At 36.1% G+C, this 19787-nt stretch overlaps 1 protein-coding gene and 1 long non-coding RNA gene across 5 annotated transcripts in view; one reads left to right on the top strand and one right to left on the bottom strand.

The window, feature by feature from the left end:
- Positions 1–19787, top strand: part of LOC148654540 (uncharacterized) — a 214658-nt gene that overhangs the window by 93169 nt on the left and 101702 nt on the right. The window lies entirely within an intron of this gene.
- The window catches only part of ptn (pleiotrophin), a 98042-nt gene that overhangs the window by 9663 nt on the left and 68592 nt on the right, over positions 1–19787 (bottom strand). For all 4 annotated transcript variants that reach the window (XM_088646910.1, XM_088646911.1, XM_088646912.1 and 1 more), the window contains 3 exons: positions 9131–9228; positions 7712–7885; positions 1606–1767 (listed from right to left, as the gene is read on the bottom strand). In XM_088646910.1, coding sequence (XP_088503036.1) covers positions 1606–1767; positions 7712–7885; positions 9131–9227 — 433 coding nt within the window. In that variant the 5' untranslated portion in view covers position 9228. The remainder of the gene's footprint in view (positions 1–1605; positions 1768–7711; positions 7886–9130; positions 9229–19787) is intronic.

The following is a 19787-nucleotide window of genomic DNA, read 5'->3' as shown; positions in this document are numbered from 1 at the left end:
TTTGTATACAAAGGGCATGATTTTGCATGCTGCAAAATCCTTTGTGCTAAGCCTAGAAAAAAGATTACTATAAAAATTCTGTTACTTCACTTTGATGGTCATTGAGTGCACTGATCTCTGTGACTTCCTATTGAAAGGTGCAGGGTCTGTCACAATAGTTTTCATTAACTATGTATTAAAGAAACCTGCTAAATAGCTTTAAACCTAAGCCATTTTTAACCTTTTAAATGGGTTTATTTTACCAAAACATGGGCAAGAATGGTGGCATAGTGGTTATTATTGCTGACATACAGTGCTGGGGCCCTTTTTGTTCAATTCTGGCCCTGGAATGCTATCTGGATGCTGTTTGTATGTTCTCATCGTGTTTATGTTGATTTTTATTAATATAAATCATATATCTTAGCATAGTTACATTTTAAAATGCAAATATTTTATATTCTTCACAATTGCCTAGGCTGTTATACTGTATTAAATCTGACTATGTGGCTTATTAATTGATTTAATGTAAATTACCAAATTCTCTTAACTGTTTTTAAGATGGTCTTGCAAATTCACACTTTTATTCTCAACCATGTTTAAATGTTTCCTTAATATACAATATGTCACATATTCTTCGCCAAGCATTAATTTATTTGCTGTATAATATTTTTGATACATTGTTTCATTAACAAAACTTAGCAAAAACAAACTTTCGCATGATGTATGATGATTGACCTTCTAATCCAAGAAAATGTCATTTGTGAGCATTGTTGTCTGGTTGACTACAACAGCAACATAAATCTAAGAGAATTGGAGTAGTTAGTTGGCATGTCCTATAGGAAGACTGTACACACTACAAGCTGAGGACAGGAGCCCTTTATAAAGATTTTGTACAGAGAAGACTTGACTCTGCTTATTATGCTGCATGCAGCTTTTAAATATTTGATTTCTTACATTAGCAATACAATGGATTTACTTCAAATGGCTTTTAAGCCAGTTTTAACTTGGAGAATCTCAGATGAAAATAATGACTCTAAAACTGCTACATAAGCCTGAAAAGATCACTGTTCTGAAGGATCAACATAGGGATTTCTTAATTCAAACAGCTAAGAAAATTAAACAATTGCATCCACCCAATAAATTAAATTTAGATTATGACATTTTCTGCTAGCATTGTAATACTATAAATCATTTCACATTTATGACTTTTCACTTTAATTTACTTGCCATAATCTACACAACTACCTCGGAAACTAGTCTACCAAAGTTAATGATTCTCAGGTGTCAAAAAAGTAATTAAAATACTTTTCACACTGTTATGGCAAAAAAGAGTCAAGTTAATTTAAGAAATATCTATGTTTTAAATATCACTATCACATAATGTGTGACCCAAGAAAAAATGAATTGAAAGAAGGTTGTATTATGTGTTGTAATTAATTAATTTGTTGTATTGGACTGAATTGCAGTAACTGTGTCCCCATTCATTTTAGTCTTGAAAATAATTGTAATCTTAAATGATGCTTAAGCAGGAAACCAATCTAAACTGCTTGAAAATGTACTTTCCAGTGTTCCTTTTGCAATATAAACCTGGTTCTAAACTAAGTTGCCTCATACCTAGTGTCTCACCTTGTAGTTTTGTCTTGACAATTTTGCCACAGGGCTTTGTGGCACTGACGGTGTCAGGACAGGTGGCATCTGGAAGGGCTCTTTTCAGGACTCCCGTACGGTTCTTCTTGCCAGTGGACATGTCACAATCCCCCCATGCCTGGAAGTCATACTTGCATTCACCTGCCAGGGGCAGGAAAAATAAGTTCTATGACATTGGTACAGAATACATATACAGATATACAACAATGTACATTTCTGTGTTTAGAAAGGGGCTGAATGATAGCAAGTTAAGTAGGTAGTGATTGAGATGTGGGTGTCTATAGGTTGTTTTCATGGATTTTGTTTGGTATGTGGGTGGTGGGTGATTCCCATGTGGGTGAGTATTAGGAATTTCTACTGTAGTTCCCTATTGTTTTTGTCAGACTTGGCAGAATTGCTGAGGCTAGTTAGTGAGTTAAGTAAGGCTTGTAATGTTCATATTCGAATCCTTACATGGATACTTTATTGTCCACTGCTATGGAAATTTCTCTTTATTAGCAGCACCAAAAGAAATAATGCAATATATTTCAATTTCTCCTCTTTCATTTACATAACCTACAACAGTTAACTGCTACTCTGGGATTCTTATCATCCCTGCTCCAGAAGCAGGAAAAGTGTGAATTTTCAGACAGTAAGTTCTCATTTGTTTTATGAGTGTAGCGGCAATGCTTGTTAATAAGACAGAATTAAGTGTTGCTGTGCTTTCCCAAATGAGGCCTCATCTCTCTCTTCATCTCTGTGGTGCAGCCACAGAGAAACTATTCATGCAGGCTGATTTAAAGATGTTTTCTTTTGATAAGGGACAGCTCCCAAAGGAGGATGCACTTAGCTAAGCCTGGCTATCATGATCAATGGTCGTCCACTGGTGCCTATCTGTCTAGGGAGTGCCAGATGGACATCTGGACTGCATTCCTAAGTGTCAGGAGTAAGTGACTCATATCTCACCTTGATCAACCAATCAGGGACTGGTAGGGCCGAGTAACCCACGTGGGACTCTGATGCCCATGGAACTTTCAGCCAATGAACGAGCTGAAGTTCCTCCAGGTAAAAACAGGCAACACAGAGCTCCAGGAGGATTCTGTGGACTTTTCTAAAGGGAATTCAAAGGAGAATTCCAGGGCAGGACGGCCCAGGAGCAGAAGGCTCCCAAGGGCAGGACATTCTCGCAGCGCGCCTCCTGACCATCCTGAGACTCAGCCCGGACAACCACGGAACGGCCAGTGTGTCCGAGTGCCAGAACTTTCCTCTGTTCTAAGAGTCTAGAGCGGAGGTTGCCAGAGAGTAACCAGAGGATCCACCCGAGGTTAGCATCAGCAGCAAGCCTCGTGAACAGGTTGGAACTGTGGACAGCTGAATCACTATTCAGAACTAGCTCTTCATCAGGAACGAACCGGTCCTCTTCCTGACCTTCTGGGATTCACAGTCATCTTTTCTCCTGTGCACAAACTGTGCTAGTTAAAGCCAACACTAACTAGCCGGTCAGTGAGCATCAGCAGCGCACCGTTGCAAGCCGCACAGCACAGCCTGGCACGGAGCCAGAGAGCCCGCAGGAGATCTGAATCCCCAGAGATTGGATGAGTATTCAACTTCACTGCATTACTGCTCGAGAATTCAATTGTTATCCCCACCAGTTGATATCAATTTAATTCTTAAGAGTTATGTACTTGTTTTGAGTATCTAATGTAGAAGTTATAACCAAGTTCATTTACGAAACGGTCTAAATGAATGATATACTGAACGTATGTCCTCTTGATATATGTAACTCTCTGTAACTGACTGAATATATACCTTTTGTATTCTGATAACCCTCTCGATAAGATCTGTTAGGTTTATATGCATATTTTATGTATTAATAAATGTATCCTCGTGTATAAGTACCTGTGTGTGCGTTGTTTGAGTTATATCGCATGGTTGGATTCTAAAGCCATCAAAAGAATCAATTTTGTGATTTACTGCTACAATTAATAATTGTCCCAGTAAATGCCCAAACCCTACAGAACTGGTGCCTTCAGAGAGCACACTACATGAGCAAAACAAAATGAGGCCTGTTTAAAGTTTATTTTGAGGTCTTGTATTGACAAACACTTTCTTGGTTAGAATGATGCAAAAAGTACTATAGTTTACCTTTCAGAAATTACACCTATCTGATTTGAAATCAGCCCAGTATTCAAGTATCCATTAAGTGTTTTTAAATAAGTGCTGGCAAGTGTATTGAGATCACTTCATGGATATAAACAATTTTGACTCATTGAAGGACAGAATATAAAGCTTCTTTCTATGAGGTAGCCATAAGGCATAACATAACAAAAGTATGTCTTCTACAGTGTAGTTTGTACAATGATGTGAAAGAAATATTAACCAGAGAAGCAAATCTATCCTGTAACATACCATATAATACAGTCTAGGATACTGTAATGACTGATACTCCTGAATGTGTAGTTGAATCAAATTAAGGCTTAACTAAGATTGTCTTTCTTCAGCAGACTACCTTACATGTCAAGTGAAGTATTTAAAAAGAGTAGGCAAAAATGAGGCCCTTTCAGAAGTACGAAAGTTCAAAGAGGTGCTTTCTGGTATTTTAAAATATAATATATGATCTACAAAGTTTGAGAATCCTGTTTGTCATTTTATTTCAAATTGAAATGCTTCGGTTTGTTTAAAGAAAGAGATTTTTACTCCTATAGTCATCTTAAAGTAATGTTTTTTTCTCAGTGTTTTCATAATCCTTGTTTCTGGGATAATACCCTTCCAAGTGTCTTCTGACATTCTGAAGCAAACTCATGTTGCCTGGTAAATGAATAGATCATTTGTTATACTTTAAAATGACAAAGGATACATTTTTATTTTTATTATTTTCCATATTTTCAATATTTAACAATAAACCATTTTGCAATGAAGGAAAAGTAGCATGATTATTAAATGCACATGCGGTGCCTCACTGGAGCGAATAGCTCTGTTTTTTACACAGCGCTAGTGACCCACAGTTCAGTTCATAACACTTAAAGACCTTGTATCCCAGTTCACATGAATCCTCTCTGCAGCTGATCTAATTTGCCTAGTAATTCATATTTCCACCTTGCTGCTGTCATGCTTACTTGCTTCCTGATGTTTGGTTTCCACAGGAACGGCGGACACAGCCTTGCCGCTCACTTGATTCTTACAGCCCCATGGGCTAATTTGAAATCTCAATTTCCCAGTCCCCACAAGCTAATACATCTGCTTCATTTTCAAATTGCCAAGGAGCCAGCTAACCCTTTAATCTTGGAATACCAAGGGAAGAGATAGCCCACGCATTACAAGTTCTCAAAGGTCTCCTTCTTAAAGTACCAAAAAACATGTATGCCATCACAAAGAATATACTGTATGTTGTTTGGAATTTTAGTAACTTCTCCAAGAAAGTTTTTTTTTTCTATTTGTCTCTTAAGTTCTATCAGCCTAGTTTTGGCTTCTTCTATGTATGACTTATTTAAGGAGTAAAATTAAGTACTGTACAGATCCAGAAATTAACTCTTCATTGTTTTCTAGAGGATCTTTGTGCAATCAGTCCACACAGTTTGTATGCACTACATGTGTACCAGTATATTCTACTTTTTGAGAAATTGGTAGAGGAACATGTTAAACTGACATTCAAAAATGGTTTTTAATCTACATTCACCTTAAGAAGATAGAGGCATTTTGAAGAAGAGCCTAATTTTGAAGGCATGTAATGCAGAAGTTAGCATATAAAGTTAGTATAGAATTTTGGTACAGTATATTAGTATTAAAATTAATCAAAATTAATATTTTGATTAATATATTTTCTTCTTGCTCCTGACATTTCTCATTAAGAATTAAACAACCATAAACATATTACTCCAATGGCAATAGAAGTGCAAGTCATTAACTGTTGAACACCTGTAGGAATGATCACAACTTTGTCTAAAAATTATTAATATTGACAGTGACAGGTATCAGCACTGCATGGAAAATTTTACAAGCTCTCACCCTGCTCTAGCCTATCAAATCTATTGGAAGAGAGAAACTGTCATTTTGAGATGCCCTTGTACTTAAACTGTCAAGACCCTTGGGCCCAACGTAAAAAAAAAATAGAGAGAAAATAAGTGCCAGTTTGCCCTGCAATGGTATTCCCCTGCAGTTAGTGAGCAGGCTAAGTGTTGGCATCAAAGTAGATACAGGTAGAACAATGCTCATTCATCAACCAGCATGGTTATATAGCAAACAAGTTATTCTGAAACAAGTGACAAGAAAAGTGTAGTTTGATGACCTGGGAAATTATTTAGCTCTCAGATGGGCAAAGCAAATTGATCCACCCGTTCAGGAGGAAGGTACCCCATTATGTTATTGACAATAGAGAAAAATGGGTAGGTAAAGTGGGTTACGAACCAGATTAGCACTGCAAAAGTGAATTAGTAACAGCATAGTAGGTTCAGTTTCTGCCTCTGAACAGACATTCCCAGAGCAGTTGTATTCTGTTTTGCAATATAAATGTTATAGAGACCCCACATAAAGGGCAATTAATGTGCATGAATGCTCCGCCACCATGGCACAAGTAAAGGCATCCTGGGTTTAGTGTTGCACACTCCAACCTGCAGAGCTAGCCCTATAGTTAGCACTAAGCATACTTTAGGTGAAAGGGTTGCACGATTGCCTTCCCATGTGGCTGCCAGCCGTTTTAACAAACTGTAAGACTAGTATACCCTTCTTGGCCTGTCTAAATGATATAAATCTGGTGTTACACATTGGAGAGGCATGATGATATTTTATTACTCTAAAACCTGAGCATTATAGTGTTAATGTAATGAAAAAATTACAAATTTTTAAACTCAATTGTGAAAATTCATTGGAATATTGGGGTATATGGACATACTGTATTAAGTATGTACAGTATTTGCTTTCATATGCAAAACATACTCCACACATTCAAAACAAAAAGTAAGAAGTAAATGCATAATTCATATGGAAGAAAAATAGAAAAGTTGTGATCTCATAAGCATTCAATTACCATTTACTGTGGCAAACCTAAATTAATTTAGGTGCATAAAATTAATTTAATGAGCCACAAAATTAGTTCAGTGGCCTCTGTGAGCAATAAAAGGGGTTCACATGACTTCAGAATAAATACATCTGCTTCTGTGTGGTTCTTCAGTCAGGTAGTAGATTCAACCATGAAGACCAAGAATCTTTCAAAACAACTCAGCTGCAAAAAATACAGCATGCAGAAAACACAGCTGCAGAAGAGCATAGACCAGAATAAGGGTATAAACATTTCAAAAATACTGATATTCCTTTGAGAATGGTGAAGTCAATTAGTAATAACTGAAAGGTGTATTGCACTACATCAGAAACTGCCTACATCAAGTTGTCCCTCCCAACTGAGCAACCATACAAGGAGAAAACAGTTAGGGATGACACTGTGAGGGCAGCAGCTACTTTATAAAAGCTACAGAGTGGAATGACTGAGAGGGAAGATAATGTTTGTGAGTCAAACCTTACTTGTATGCAAAGTGGCAAAAAGGAAGCCATTACTGAAAAAAACCTATCTCAAATTCTGCATGAAGTTTCTAGCATAGCATTTAAATAATGTTGCATACATGTGACTATATTTTTAAGGTCAGCAATACAGAATTGTAAAATAGGAATTGTGTTCTAAATGCAAAATATGCTGTCTAGTGCAAACAACCCAGAGTACATCACTCAGTCAACATTATCCATCCTATTTTGCTTCTCAAGACTGATTAGAACAGAAGTAGCAAACTTCTAATAAATATTATATGAATAAAATTCAATAAAACTTTCAGAAGAACAATGATCCATAGCATAACGCCAAAGCTACACTGGAGTGGCTTAATAATAAGACAATGGATGTCATTGAGTAATTCAGTCAAAATCCTGCCTTATATTCTATTGAGAATCTGCCAAGAAAATGGGCAAACATTGCACCAAAGAGTGCAAAGTCTGTAGAGACCCAAACCTATCTGCAGCGGTAATGGCATCCAAGGGTTCTGAATACTTCTGCAAGGCAATGTTCCTATCATTAAGACTGACATTGGATCAGAAGCATAAAGACTTAATGAAAAAAACTTACCCCCAAACTGTTTTTTCCAGTTACAAGGAATCTTGCACTTCTGAGTTTTGATAGTCTGCTTACAGTCATTTCCTGTCCTGGTTCCCTCTCTTGTCCCAAGACCACAATCCCCAACGTTGGCCACACAGACACTCCACTGCCACTCTCCACAGTCTGACTTCCTCTCCTTCTTCCCTGTGTATACAGTACATATGGAGATCAATCTTTTTCTGTTTAAGAAAAGTATTCAGAGTCTCTTCTATGCTGTAGCTCTAGGTCATGTTTCATACAGTATTTTTCACAGGTAAAGTGCCAATTGTTAGAATGATTACATTTATTTTTCTTAACCTCAGATGTTAAGAAAAAAGATTAAGTTTATTGCTGTACTCCTCTGGTCATGATAAATTAACTGATATTGCACGTGGAACTGTGCATAACATTTGAATATCAGTTTGGGATTTATCCCAAATAATAAATGGAGTAAATCTGTTGTTTCTGCTTCCCCTTAAAAGACAGACAGGAGTCTGTCTCAGTTTTCACTTAGTTTTGTATCACAAGTTCCTACAGTATATAACACAGTATAGATTACATAGTAGCCCTTGTGTCCAGCGATTCTTCCATTCCAGTTCAAGTATGTCCACCTTATAAAATACTTTAGCTTAAGAAGGTAAAGTATGTAGAAAGACAGAGTTCTTGGATAGTCTTTCATTCCCTCCTATTAAATCAACTGTTGAATCAGTTTCTCTGGTTAGGTTGTCTTAGCTTATATTCTTATTAGACTAATTGGAAAAACTAACTCCATTAACTCCATTCTCAAGAAGAATATATCAAAATATTTATATAGAAATAAGTTCCCTTCCAAAAATATTTGAACTCTGTATTTTTAAGGTGTAAAGATACAATTCAGTTAAAAGGAGAAAATGTTTTCTGTTAAAATTAAAGAACAATAGAAAGGGAAACAGTATATACAAAGTAGAAGTAGAATTCAAAGGAACAAGTAAAGGTTTATTCCATGCTGAAAAGAGAAAAAAAGGAACACAACGTTTTGGCTGTGGAGCCTTCTTCAGGTGACCTGAAGCATGCCGATGAGCCACCTACTTGAATTAATTTAGAATTACAGACATACAGTACATTTACCATTTGTTATAAACTACTAGTTTAGTATCAGTCTCATCTGTGTCTCCAGATATTAATACAGTATATGTTTTGCTAGTAACATTATTTTTCTGCCTTTTCATTAACTATTTGCTAACCACATCATCTCTGTACTATGACACTGATAATACTGGGCATAACTGGGGTGAGGACTGTACATATTTTCTTTCGGAACTGTGAGTGCTGTTTTGCATCGAGGCTTCTACTTTAAGGTTCAATATTTAGTAGTTCTTCATACTAGTTAAGACTCTTTGCATCTTGTGTTGGTAAATAAATCAACTTCACCTTGTTTCTCTGCTTTGCCAATGTCTCCTGCCATTGCTGTGAGAACCAAAAGAGCCACCACCAGAGCTCCTATCATCCACTGCTGATGGTTCTGCATTCTGGGGAAATAGCAGAGAAAATATTGCATGGTTACACGATAAGGTGGTAAAAGCAATGGACAAAACCATACTTACTGTATGTTATTTTGGGAAACCTACTGCATTAGAATTGGGAAATGTTTGGTATAATTATAGAACAATCAGTTAACTGAGCAGATAAAAACAAATGTTTAAAAGGTGGACAACAAAAAGAATACATTTAAAACTAAATTTAAATTAAATAAGTCAAATAAATAATTAATTTGAATCTTTATGTTATTAACTTTTGTTCTAGGTTATATTGTGATTTTTTTCACCCTCCTTTTAACTTTATAATCCTTAAATTAGGCATTTGTGCTAACAAGGAATGATATGACCTATGGATTTCATATGTATTATATGTTTTACATTAATGTAAAACAGCAAAAAATATTTAATATATTTTGTATGCTAAACACTTACATAGGCTTTATTGCATGTTGTAGGGACAAGGTCTATTATTTCACTTAGAATTAAGTGTTATTAAATATTTCTGTGCCTTGACCAAGTAGCTGAACAATGTAAGGATGTATAGTGCAAGTGGGTCCACCAACATTCCAGTCACCCAGGGGAGGATCCACCAATAATTGATCTGTTGGGTAGGTACCAGAACCAAACTTGATAGTATCTTGGCCAATTACCAACCGGTGATGTCGCCCCATATAAACAAGTCATGTTCTCCAGTTAACTCATTAATCTGAAGATCTCTCCCTAAACTGGCCAACTGACTTTTATGACCAGATGACTACAAACATTTGAACATTTCTCCAACACACCAGGCCAAGAGAGTGAGTCATTTAGAACAGAACATATACTCTCTGAAACAGAAGAAATCTTGTGTTTGTTTATTATTATTCAAATCCACTATTATTTGCCCTGATTAATGAAATTAGACCGTTTTACTCTTTCTTTTTGTTGACATCCAGAATTTTCTGAATAAAGCTATAGCAAGGAATAAACTGAGTTTCCCTTTTGTCTTTTGTCACAAGAACCTCAAGAAAGCAAACTGTGTACAGCCAGTTTTAAAGACCAAAGCCAGTAGAGTGCTACTTTAACAAAGCTGCCTGAGGCCAATGTAAGTGCTAGGCAATGTCAGAAAAGCACTCTCTCTCTCCTGTATTGGGACCCCCAGCACCAAGAACCTGCTATGGAAACCCAGCCAGCTTTTACAAGCATGAAGTTTAAACTCATCAAGGACTAGGCAATGGATTGTTAAGTATAACCTCATTAGTCACAATTCTCAACAATTATTGTTACAAATGCATGTTTGATGTTTAGTTCCCAATAGTAAATGCATATTTACTTGTGTCTGAAAATTTAAATGTGATTTAGTTATAATAGACTGTTATAATAGACTATAAAACCTACAAGCTAGACTGTTAAACATTAGGAAAACATATACCTGAAGCCATTATAGTATAGTTTGTATGTATATTGTTTGGCTTTGTGCTTTGGATTATTGTCTTTCTGGAAGATTTTGAGGTCTAAAACAAGCTAACTTCTAAGAAAAACTAGTACTTCTCTCCATCTATTCACATCAGTTTTTACAAGCTTCACAGTCACTGTTTTTTTTTAAACAATATCTTTATTGGTTTTTCCATATTAAATATGAAATGAGAAATATGAACAATGTACAAACAACAACAAAAAGGAAAACAACAATAAAAAGGAAGAATGTGATAAAACATCCAGACAGTTTGCATATTTACAAATAGCTTATACAATGGCAGTGATTCAAAACACAAGTTACATAGGTGTTCGTTTTTTAACATAGATACATGTTGTATATATATCTTAAATGTATTACTTTTCATAAAGTAGTTCCCCTAATTTAAGCCTTTACTCACCTTATCTCTAGATGTTACCCCTATGATTCTCTAGAAAGTTTAGAAATGAATCCCATATCTCTCTGAATTCTCTCATTTTTGATTTAAGGAGATAAGTAATCTTTTCCAATGCAAGGCATGAAGTCATCCCCTTCAACCAATGTGACACACAAGGACTTTCTTCCTGTCTCCAAAAATAGGCTATCACTCGTTTTGCTTCCAAAAGGCAGATGGTTACCAATGAACACTCCTTTTTAGTTATCCTAAGCTGTTCTGGATATATATTAAGAAAGCATAATTAAGGGTTAGGAGGCAATTTCATACCAATAATCTGTGAAACTACATGCAATGGCTGCTTCCAAAAACCCTGAACTTTCAGACATTCCCACATGCAGTGAAATAATGTGCCTTTGTTATCTTTCCATTTAATACAGAAGTCAGGAATATTAGGATTGAATTGATGAAGTTTATGTAATTTTCCTATCCACTTATACTGTTAGAGTTTTAAGCTAGTATTAACAGTCTTAGTCTGAGCTTTTAAACAAGTTTCCCTCCACTCTTCTTCAGATATGTCTTCTTGTATATCTGTCTTCCAAGATTGAAGCCTACAATCAAACGACTCTTTCGATTTTTCAACTAGAACCCTGTACACCAATGAAACCTGTCCCCTTCCTTTTGAGTATTTTAAGGCATAATTCTCTAAGGTGGACAACGGAGGTTGGTCTAATGAGTGATTCTGCTTTGAGAGGATATAACTTCTCAGTTGTAGATACTTAAAAAACTGGGTTTTTGGAATACTGTAAGTGTTTCTAAGATCCTCAAAATTCATGTTATACCCATCTTTATAAATATCTGATACCTGCCTAATACCTAGATTTGACCATAATTTAAATCCTGGATCAGACTTCCTAGGACAAAAATCTTCATTACCAAAAATAGGAGTAAACTGAGATATCTGTGAAGCCTCCCCTAGATATGAAAGGGTTTCGTGCCAAACAGATAATGTATTTTTAAGAAAAGGATTTTTTGTGTTTTTCAAGTTCTTACTATCAGATAAAAAAAGATATCGATTCAGTGGGATCTTAGCTATTGATTGAGATTCAATCAGCATCCAAGCAGGTGGTGAATCTGTGTTAAGATAAAACGTAGCAGCCTGGATCTGTGCTGCCCAGTAGTACCATTTTAGATTCGGTAATTGTAGCGCTCCACTCTCATATGGTAAATACAGTAAAGACAAACTGAGTCTAGGATGTTTATTATTCCAAATAAAATTTTTTAATGCTTTCTTCAATAAATTAAAAAAGGAAGGAGGTGGGTGAAGAGGGATTGACTGGAAAAGATACAGAAACTTTAGGTAAAACTGACATTTTTATTATATTGATTCTCCCAATCAATGATATGGGCATTTTGGTCCACCTGATTTTAATTTTTTGGGATTATATGTTGACTTCTGGGGTAACCTTATAAAATAAGATCACTTTATTAGCCATATACAATTTCTTGCATTAGGAATTTGTCTTTTCACATACCCCAGCTTGCTCTCCAAGAGACACAGACACACAGACAGAGAAGCTTAGGGTCCGAGCACAGGGTCAGCCATTGTACAACACCACTGGAACAGTGTTTTTATGTTTTAATCAGATCTAAAAGAGAGGGTATTGAATGATTTAAATTTGTAAGAAATAAAATTATGTCATAAGCGTGTAATGCTATCCGATGTTCTACATTACCTATATTTATACCATTAATGCCATGGCCAATGGTTCAATGGCTAGTGTAAACAGCAACAACGACAAGGAACATCTTTGTCATGTTCCTCTGCTGAGATTAAAAGTTGTAGATATCAAACCATTGGTTAGAATTTCAGCGGATTGGTTAGCATAAATTACTTTAATCCATTTGAGAAACCCTTTTCCTATCCCCATTCTGGATAGAACCTCAAACAGGTACTGATGCTCGATCTGATCAAATGCTTTATCTGCGTCTAATGATAATATTGCATTGTCAGGCACCCCTTTCTTTTATCATACAATGTTGAGTACCCTTCTAATATTGTGGAATGCTTGTCTATCCTTAACAAATCAATTTTGATCACTATGAACTAATTGAGGCAAAAGATTCCCTAGTCTTTTTGCCAAAACTTTACACAAAATCTTTGTGTCATTATTGATCAGTGAAATGGGTCTGTATGAACCCCGTTCTAATGGTAATTTTCCGGGTTTTATTAACAGTGCAATTTATGTACGATTTAATAAAGGAGGTTGAGTTCCATTTTTATATGACTCTTGGTACTTATATGTCTATAAGCGGCTGAATTAGTTAACTTTTAAATATTTTATAGATTTCTATAGGGATGCCATCGGACCCTGATTTCTTTCCTCCATTCATATTGACAACAGCTTCAGACAGTTCATCAACCTTTAAGTTATCCTCTAAATATGCAACTAAATCCTCCTCTAGATAAGGAAACTCCAGAGTATCTAAAACGTTTGACTGCTGGGGCTGGCAGGCCTCTGAATATTCTGAACTACAGTATATAGTCTCTTAATAACATTTAAATGCATTATTTATCTCTGTTGGTTCAGCTGTAAGATTTCTGTCATTAGAATGAATGGCACTTATTGCTCCATCTGATTGTATCTGTTTGATGTGCCAAGCCAATAATTTGCCAGCTCTTTCTCCCTGTTCATAATAACTTTGTTTCAGTCGCAGTAAACCTTTTGCTGCCTGATTCATTGATAATTCATTATAGAGGGTTTTACTTTATTCAATTCAGAAACAAACTCAAAGGAGCTATTTGAAAATATCTTGCCTTCTAGTTCTTTTACTCTGTTCTCTAATCTTTTCATTTCAAGCTGGGAGGCTTTAAATTTAGAACTCGTATAGCCAATCATTTGACCTCTAAGAAAAGCTTTAAATGCTCCCCATCTCACACAAGCTGAAGTTTGAGTTGTATTTACCTCAGAAAAAAAATCTATTTGTGCTTTCAGAAATTTTAAAAAGTCCAGATCTTTCAACCATGTTGTTTGAAAACGCCACCTAGAAGGTCCTTTGAGAGAGCTTGGACATAGAAAGTTAAATGAAACACATGCATGGTCTGAAATAATTATGCTGTCATACCAGCATTTTGAAATTTTAGGTAATAAATCTTCAGATATCAAGAAATAGTCTATTCGAGAAAAAGTTTTTTAAGTGTCTGAATAACAAGAGAAAGCCTTGAGTTCAGGGTTTCTAAATCTCCAAATGTCCAATAGGTTAAAATCTTCTATACAGTGATGTAGCTCTTTCTTTGCTTGCTGATGAGACGTGTCGATACCAGTCAACCTCTTTTTCAGGGCAGAGGGTACAGTTAAAATCTATGATAAAATGACCTGGCAGTGAGGCCAGTATCAGGAATAATTTTCTGTAAAAGTTGGGATCATCATCATTTGTTCCATAAATGTTTACTAGATTAAGTTTAACAGAAAGCAGCTCACACTGGATAATGACATACCTCCCTAAGCGGTCACATATTGTATCTTTTACTTGTAGAGGAATTGATTTGTGTACAAGAGTAATGACTCCTCTTGCCTGAGAGTTACATGAAGCAATAAACACCTGTCCTGGCCATCTCTTGCGTACTCTATGTCCTCAGACATTAAATGGCTTTCCTGGAGAAAAACTATTTTAGATTTTAATAGTCTTATTCTATTCATAACTTGCTTTAACTTAGTAAGTTTATTTAAGCCTCTAACATTCCATGATGTAAACTGTATTTCAAAAGGTACCGCCATTGCAGCAACATAAATAATTTATTATAAGAATTGTACCATCTGTGCTACGCTCACTGCCGATAATAGTAATCCTACATTTTAAGATGTATTTAGATTTAGAACGAAGAAATAAACCTTGCAAACACCCATAGAAAGAAAAACACAACCAAACAAAAAAACATTGGAACATAGAAAAAAAATAATACTTCCCCAATTAAGCTTTGCGACGATTCCACCCTACCCATTCCCTTTCCAGAAAGACCTGGCTATGGAGCCTGTCTGGTCCTTGTTCTTAAGGAACAGCTCTAGACTGTTTTAAAAGTCTGGGCTGAGCCCCTATAAATCAGATTTACTAAAAAATCACTACATGAAACAGATCAATAATTTGGTGCAATATCTTAATGAAAACCAGTTCAACACCAGTTCTTGAACATTACACAGAACACAAAGAATTTTAAAGTATACACCATTATAAATTTAACAAGAAAGCAAATACTGTAGTCAGTTTGACTTGAACTAAGATCAGCAAAGAACCTTTCTTTCAGTAGCTAAGCACTATACAATAAAATGCATTAAGGCTATAAAAGAAACTGCAAAGTCATACTCATCCCTCATCTGTCACTTCCCGATTTTCATTTTTTAACTTCTGAACGAATTTCTGTGCCTCTGACGGGCTAACAAAGGTGCTACATTTTTTTTGTACTGTATGTCACACAAAATATTGCAGGGTAGATGATTCCTTATATGAGACCAGGGATATCGAGAGCCCAAAGTTCCTTCTTTGCCGCATCAAACCTCATCAATTTTTGATGAAGCTCTGCTGAAATGTCCGGGAAGAACATTATTCGTTGATTTCCAACCATTATTGTCCCTTTGTCTCTTGCTTGTCACTGTAGTTAAAACATTTTATTATAACAACCCTTGGGAAGGATCTTGACAGGTCTTCGTTGATTCGGCCAATTCTATGTGCCCTCAGAAATGACCAGAGGGACAGAAAAGACACCGTAGCCCAGCACCTCAGGGAGCCACTTTTGTAGAAAAGCACACGTCTTTACCCTCTTTCTTTTCTGGTAGGCCTACAAGTCGCAGGTTTGATCCGCAACAAAGATTTTCCAAATCATCCACCTTTACAGTTAGTGCCTTAACAGTCTCGTCCAGCTATTCTGCCTGACTTTGCAGAGCACTGATGTCATCCTCGTTGGTGCTAATTCATTCCTATGCTTCAGTTATCTGTGTAGTGTGAATTTTCAGCTCCCCTTGAATTCCTTGGATAGCGTTTAAGATGCTATCAGACCTTTCAGGAAAGTCCTCTTTCACAGAGTCCTCTTGCTGTCACTTCAGACTTACTCCCTCTTCATCTGCATTCCCTTTAGCCTCGCTCTGTGTGTCCAGTTTCAGCTGTTTTTGAGCTTGTTTGATCATTTTCGATGCCATATGGTCTTAAGTCCGTTATATAAACTGATATATATGTTTGAATGTCGTGAAGTGGTTTTATTCAAATAATTAATTCAAAATATTATAGCAGGGCTCTGACTAACATCTGCTCATTTCTGCACCATAATCCGATCCCTCTCACAGTCACTGTTGATGAGAAAGCAGAACTACAGTGTAAAATAATAATGACCGTTGGGTGACTATTATTTAATACTTTATATATTTTATATTTTATTCAATGGTGGATAGTAGGGATTGTATTAACTGGATGATGAACTGTGTTATTTGCACTAGATTGTTGTTTTGCATTCAGATTACAATGTTCCCATTTTGTGTCATCTGACCCTTAAACAAATTGTTTACAATATACAGTTACCGTATATACAGTGTATATAGTCACTTAAATCCTTTGCTAGAAACACCATGCAGGATTTGAGATGATATTTTCAGTAATGGTTTCTGTCTTTCTATTCAACCATGCAGGCTTTCTTTCACTCATGATCTGTAGCTTTTTCAAAGTAATTGCTTTGAAAAAAAAGTTAATTAAAACAGCTCTATTCCCTGAGTTGTTTTGAAATTTCCTTAGCTTTCACAGTTCAATCTTTGCTTGAAATTCACTACCTGATTAAAGAACAGTGACAAAGGTACTGTATGGAGCCATGTGAACCAATATTACTGCAAACAGACAGAGGCTATTTCTAATTTTGTGGCACATTAAGGTAATTTTGTGCACCTAATGAATTTACTTTTGCAATAGCAAGTGTTTCGGTACTTTTGCAATCTTGCTACTTTCAAATGAATTATCTGTTTACTGTACATATTAAGTTTTATTTTTGTATTTGAATGCACAGAGCAGGTTATGTTTTTATACAGTATAACAGATATTAATTGCTACTTCAGACTGCAATGACTGCAAGCTGTAAAGCAACAAAATGGGCAGGGGTGTGAATACTTTTGCAAGGCACTGTAGCGGGTATTCTGGTAACAAAGGTCAAACAGCACTGAGATTCAAGCACTGGTACTTAACATCAGCATACAGTAACACTTATGTCAAAGAGTCAGACTATTTTATGAGGCCTATGTTTCTATATACAGTACATCGATTTTCATTATCTAGAGCATACCATACCATTTCCCTATGGCAGTTACAGCATATACAGTATGACATTTCAGAGATCCCTGTACAATATACAGTATGCTCTGATACTACAAACAGTTAAAGCAGTTGAAACTCACAAGATAATAATCATGAATATCCTGGACCACAGTTAGATATTATACTACTGTGGAATTCAACAGGAATATGTAATTATAAGAACATACTTGAATAGTCAGCCTTACAACCACTAACCCACTGTTCAGTGGCATCTGAAATACAAAACTAGAAGTCCTGGAATTCATATGGCATTTATCCTGGTGAAAACACTTTTCTGTCAAAACATTAGACTATTTATATCTCTTGCTCATTGTGATAAAAATGATTAAGTGCATTTTATTAGTGGATTAACTGTTCAACTGTTGAAATCTAACACAATGAAAGGAACATGTGAAGGCAACTGAGCATGCAGTTGGTAGTCTTTATTTTACTAGGAATTATTATGAATCAAAGTTACTTTGTGAACTTAAAACTGTACCTTTTGGGGCAAAGCTATCTATTCATTGAAATGGCAATTACAACAACCAGAAGATGAATTTTCTCATGTTCTTATAAATTGCAACAGCACAAGACCCTTATTTTAACAGTGCCATTGCTTTTCTATTTTTACTTTAATTACTAATAAATTTTAATTTGTCTCCTTTCTCTCCCCCTTCTCTTTGCAGAATTCATTAAATGAACAATTGAGAATGCTCAATGTACAAATCTTTTATGTTATTCGTTATGGGCTTGGCTAAGACTGGATTGATATAGGCAAGAGGATGATGGCCTTAGAGAATGAGAGAAGAGGTTTAAAATTGCCTGTAGCAAAGATTTGTAGTTAAACATGAATGGAAATCATACAAAACGCTGTAATTTATGAAGCTATACATTCTCTCACTACTTTCCTGCACTGAGCACTATTCATCTTTGTGTTTTGTATAGTATTTACATTTTAAAAACCATCAAGACTCTCTATAGGACCAACAGACTGCAAATGGATGGATTTAAAAAAAGGCACAGCTATTCATTTAACTATTTGACTCAAAGCTTAAGATTATTTAATTAAAAAGTGAATTTAAATGTAAATCTTGTCACAATATTGCTCATATAATAATAATAATAATTGCTTACATTTATATAGCGCTTTTCTGGACACTCCACTCAAAGCGCTTTTACAGGTAATGGGGACTCCCCTGCACCACCACCAATGTGCAGCATCCACCTGGATGATGCGACGGCAGCCAGAGTGCACCAGAACGCTCACCACACATCAGCTATCAGTGGGGAGGAGAGCAGAGTAATGAAACCAATTCATAGATGGGGATTATTAGGAGGCCATGATTGGTAAGGGCCAATGGGAAATTTGGCCAGGACACCGGGGTTACACCCCTACTCTTTACAAGAGACGCCCTGGGATTTGTAATGACCACAGAGAGTCAGGACCTCGGTTTTACGTCTCATCCGAAGGACAGCGCCTGTTTACAGTATAGTGTCCCCATCACTATACTGGGGCATTAGGACCCACATGGACCACAGGGTGAGCGCCCCCTGCTGGCCCCTCTAACACCTCTTCCAGCAGCAACCTTTTCCCAGGAGGTCTCCCATCCAGGTACTGACCAGGCTCACACCTGCTTAGCTTCAGTGGGCTGCCAGTTGTGAGTTGCAGGGCGATATGGCTGCTGAAATAAAGCAGTTATTTCAGTTACTTTCATTCTGAGGACTGACAAATGGATTACAAAGTTTAAATTTTTGTTATACATACTCCAGCATGTTACAAAATGTTTTAAGAGAAGAAATGTTAGCAAAATATTTGAAATGAGTGAAAAATTCATGCAGTCTCCCTGAGACCAACATCAGTTAAACTAAGTGACCAATTCAACAGATTGTAATAGAACCATTACATCAATTTTTTACTGATAGGGATTGGCATGCAGAGCCATTCTCCAGGTCTGTTCTAGAGCAGTTCAATAACTCAAGGCTGGAAGAACACTTTTCTCTGTGTGGTGTCTCTGAGAATTTCCTCAACCCTGGAAGAATGGACAGATTTAATCATGCACATTGCTATAGGTCCCACATGATGATGAGACATTAACATAATTTCAGTAAGAAACGGACAGAGACTTCCTTTACTTTCAAGTCTCAAAAGGAGTACAGCATTTGGTGAAAGAGAATCAGCATGAGACTGAAGCAATTACGAGCAATCTTGTTACTTAAATGCTCTGCTGTGCTCAAATTACTGTAAAGGTACAGCACACTGGGGAATTCATTTCTGTTGCTCAATTTCAATTAATTATGAGTTGACTCCCTCGTATTCACATCACTTTGTAGTTTCTTTTGATTTTTTAAGTCTGTAAAGAAGTAATTACGTTTTTTTCAATTAGTTGGGACATC

Source organism: Lepisosteus platostomus, chromosome 9 (genome assembly GCF_059453375.1).
Source record: "Lepisosteus platostomus isolate fLepPlt1 chromosome 9, fLepPlt1.hap1, whole genome shotgun sequence".
Taxonomy (NCBI): domain Eukaryota; kingdom Metazoa; phylum Chordata; class Actinopteri; order Semionotiformes; family Lepisosteidae; genus Lepisosteus; species Lepisosteus platostomus.
This window is presented reverse-complemented; position numbering and strand designations above follow the sequence as displayed.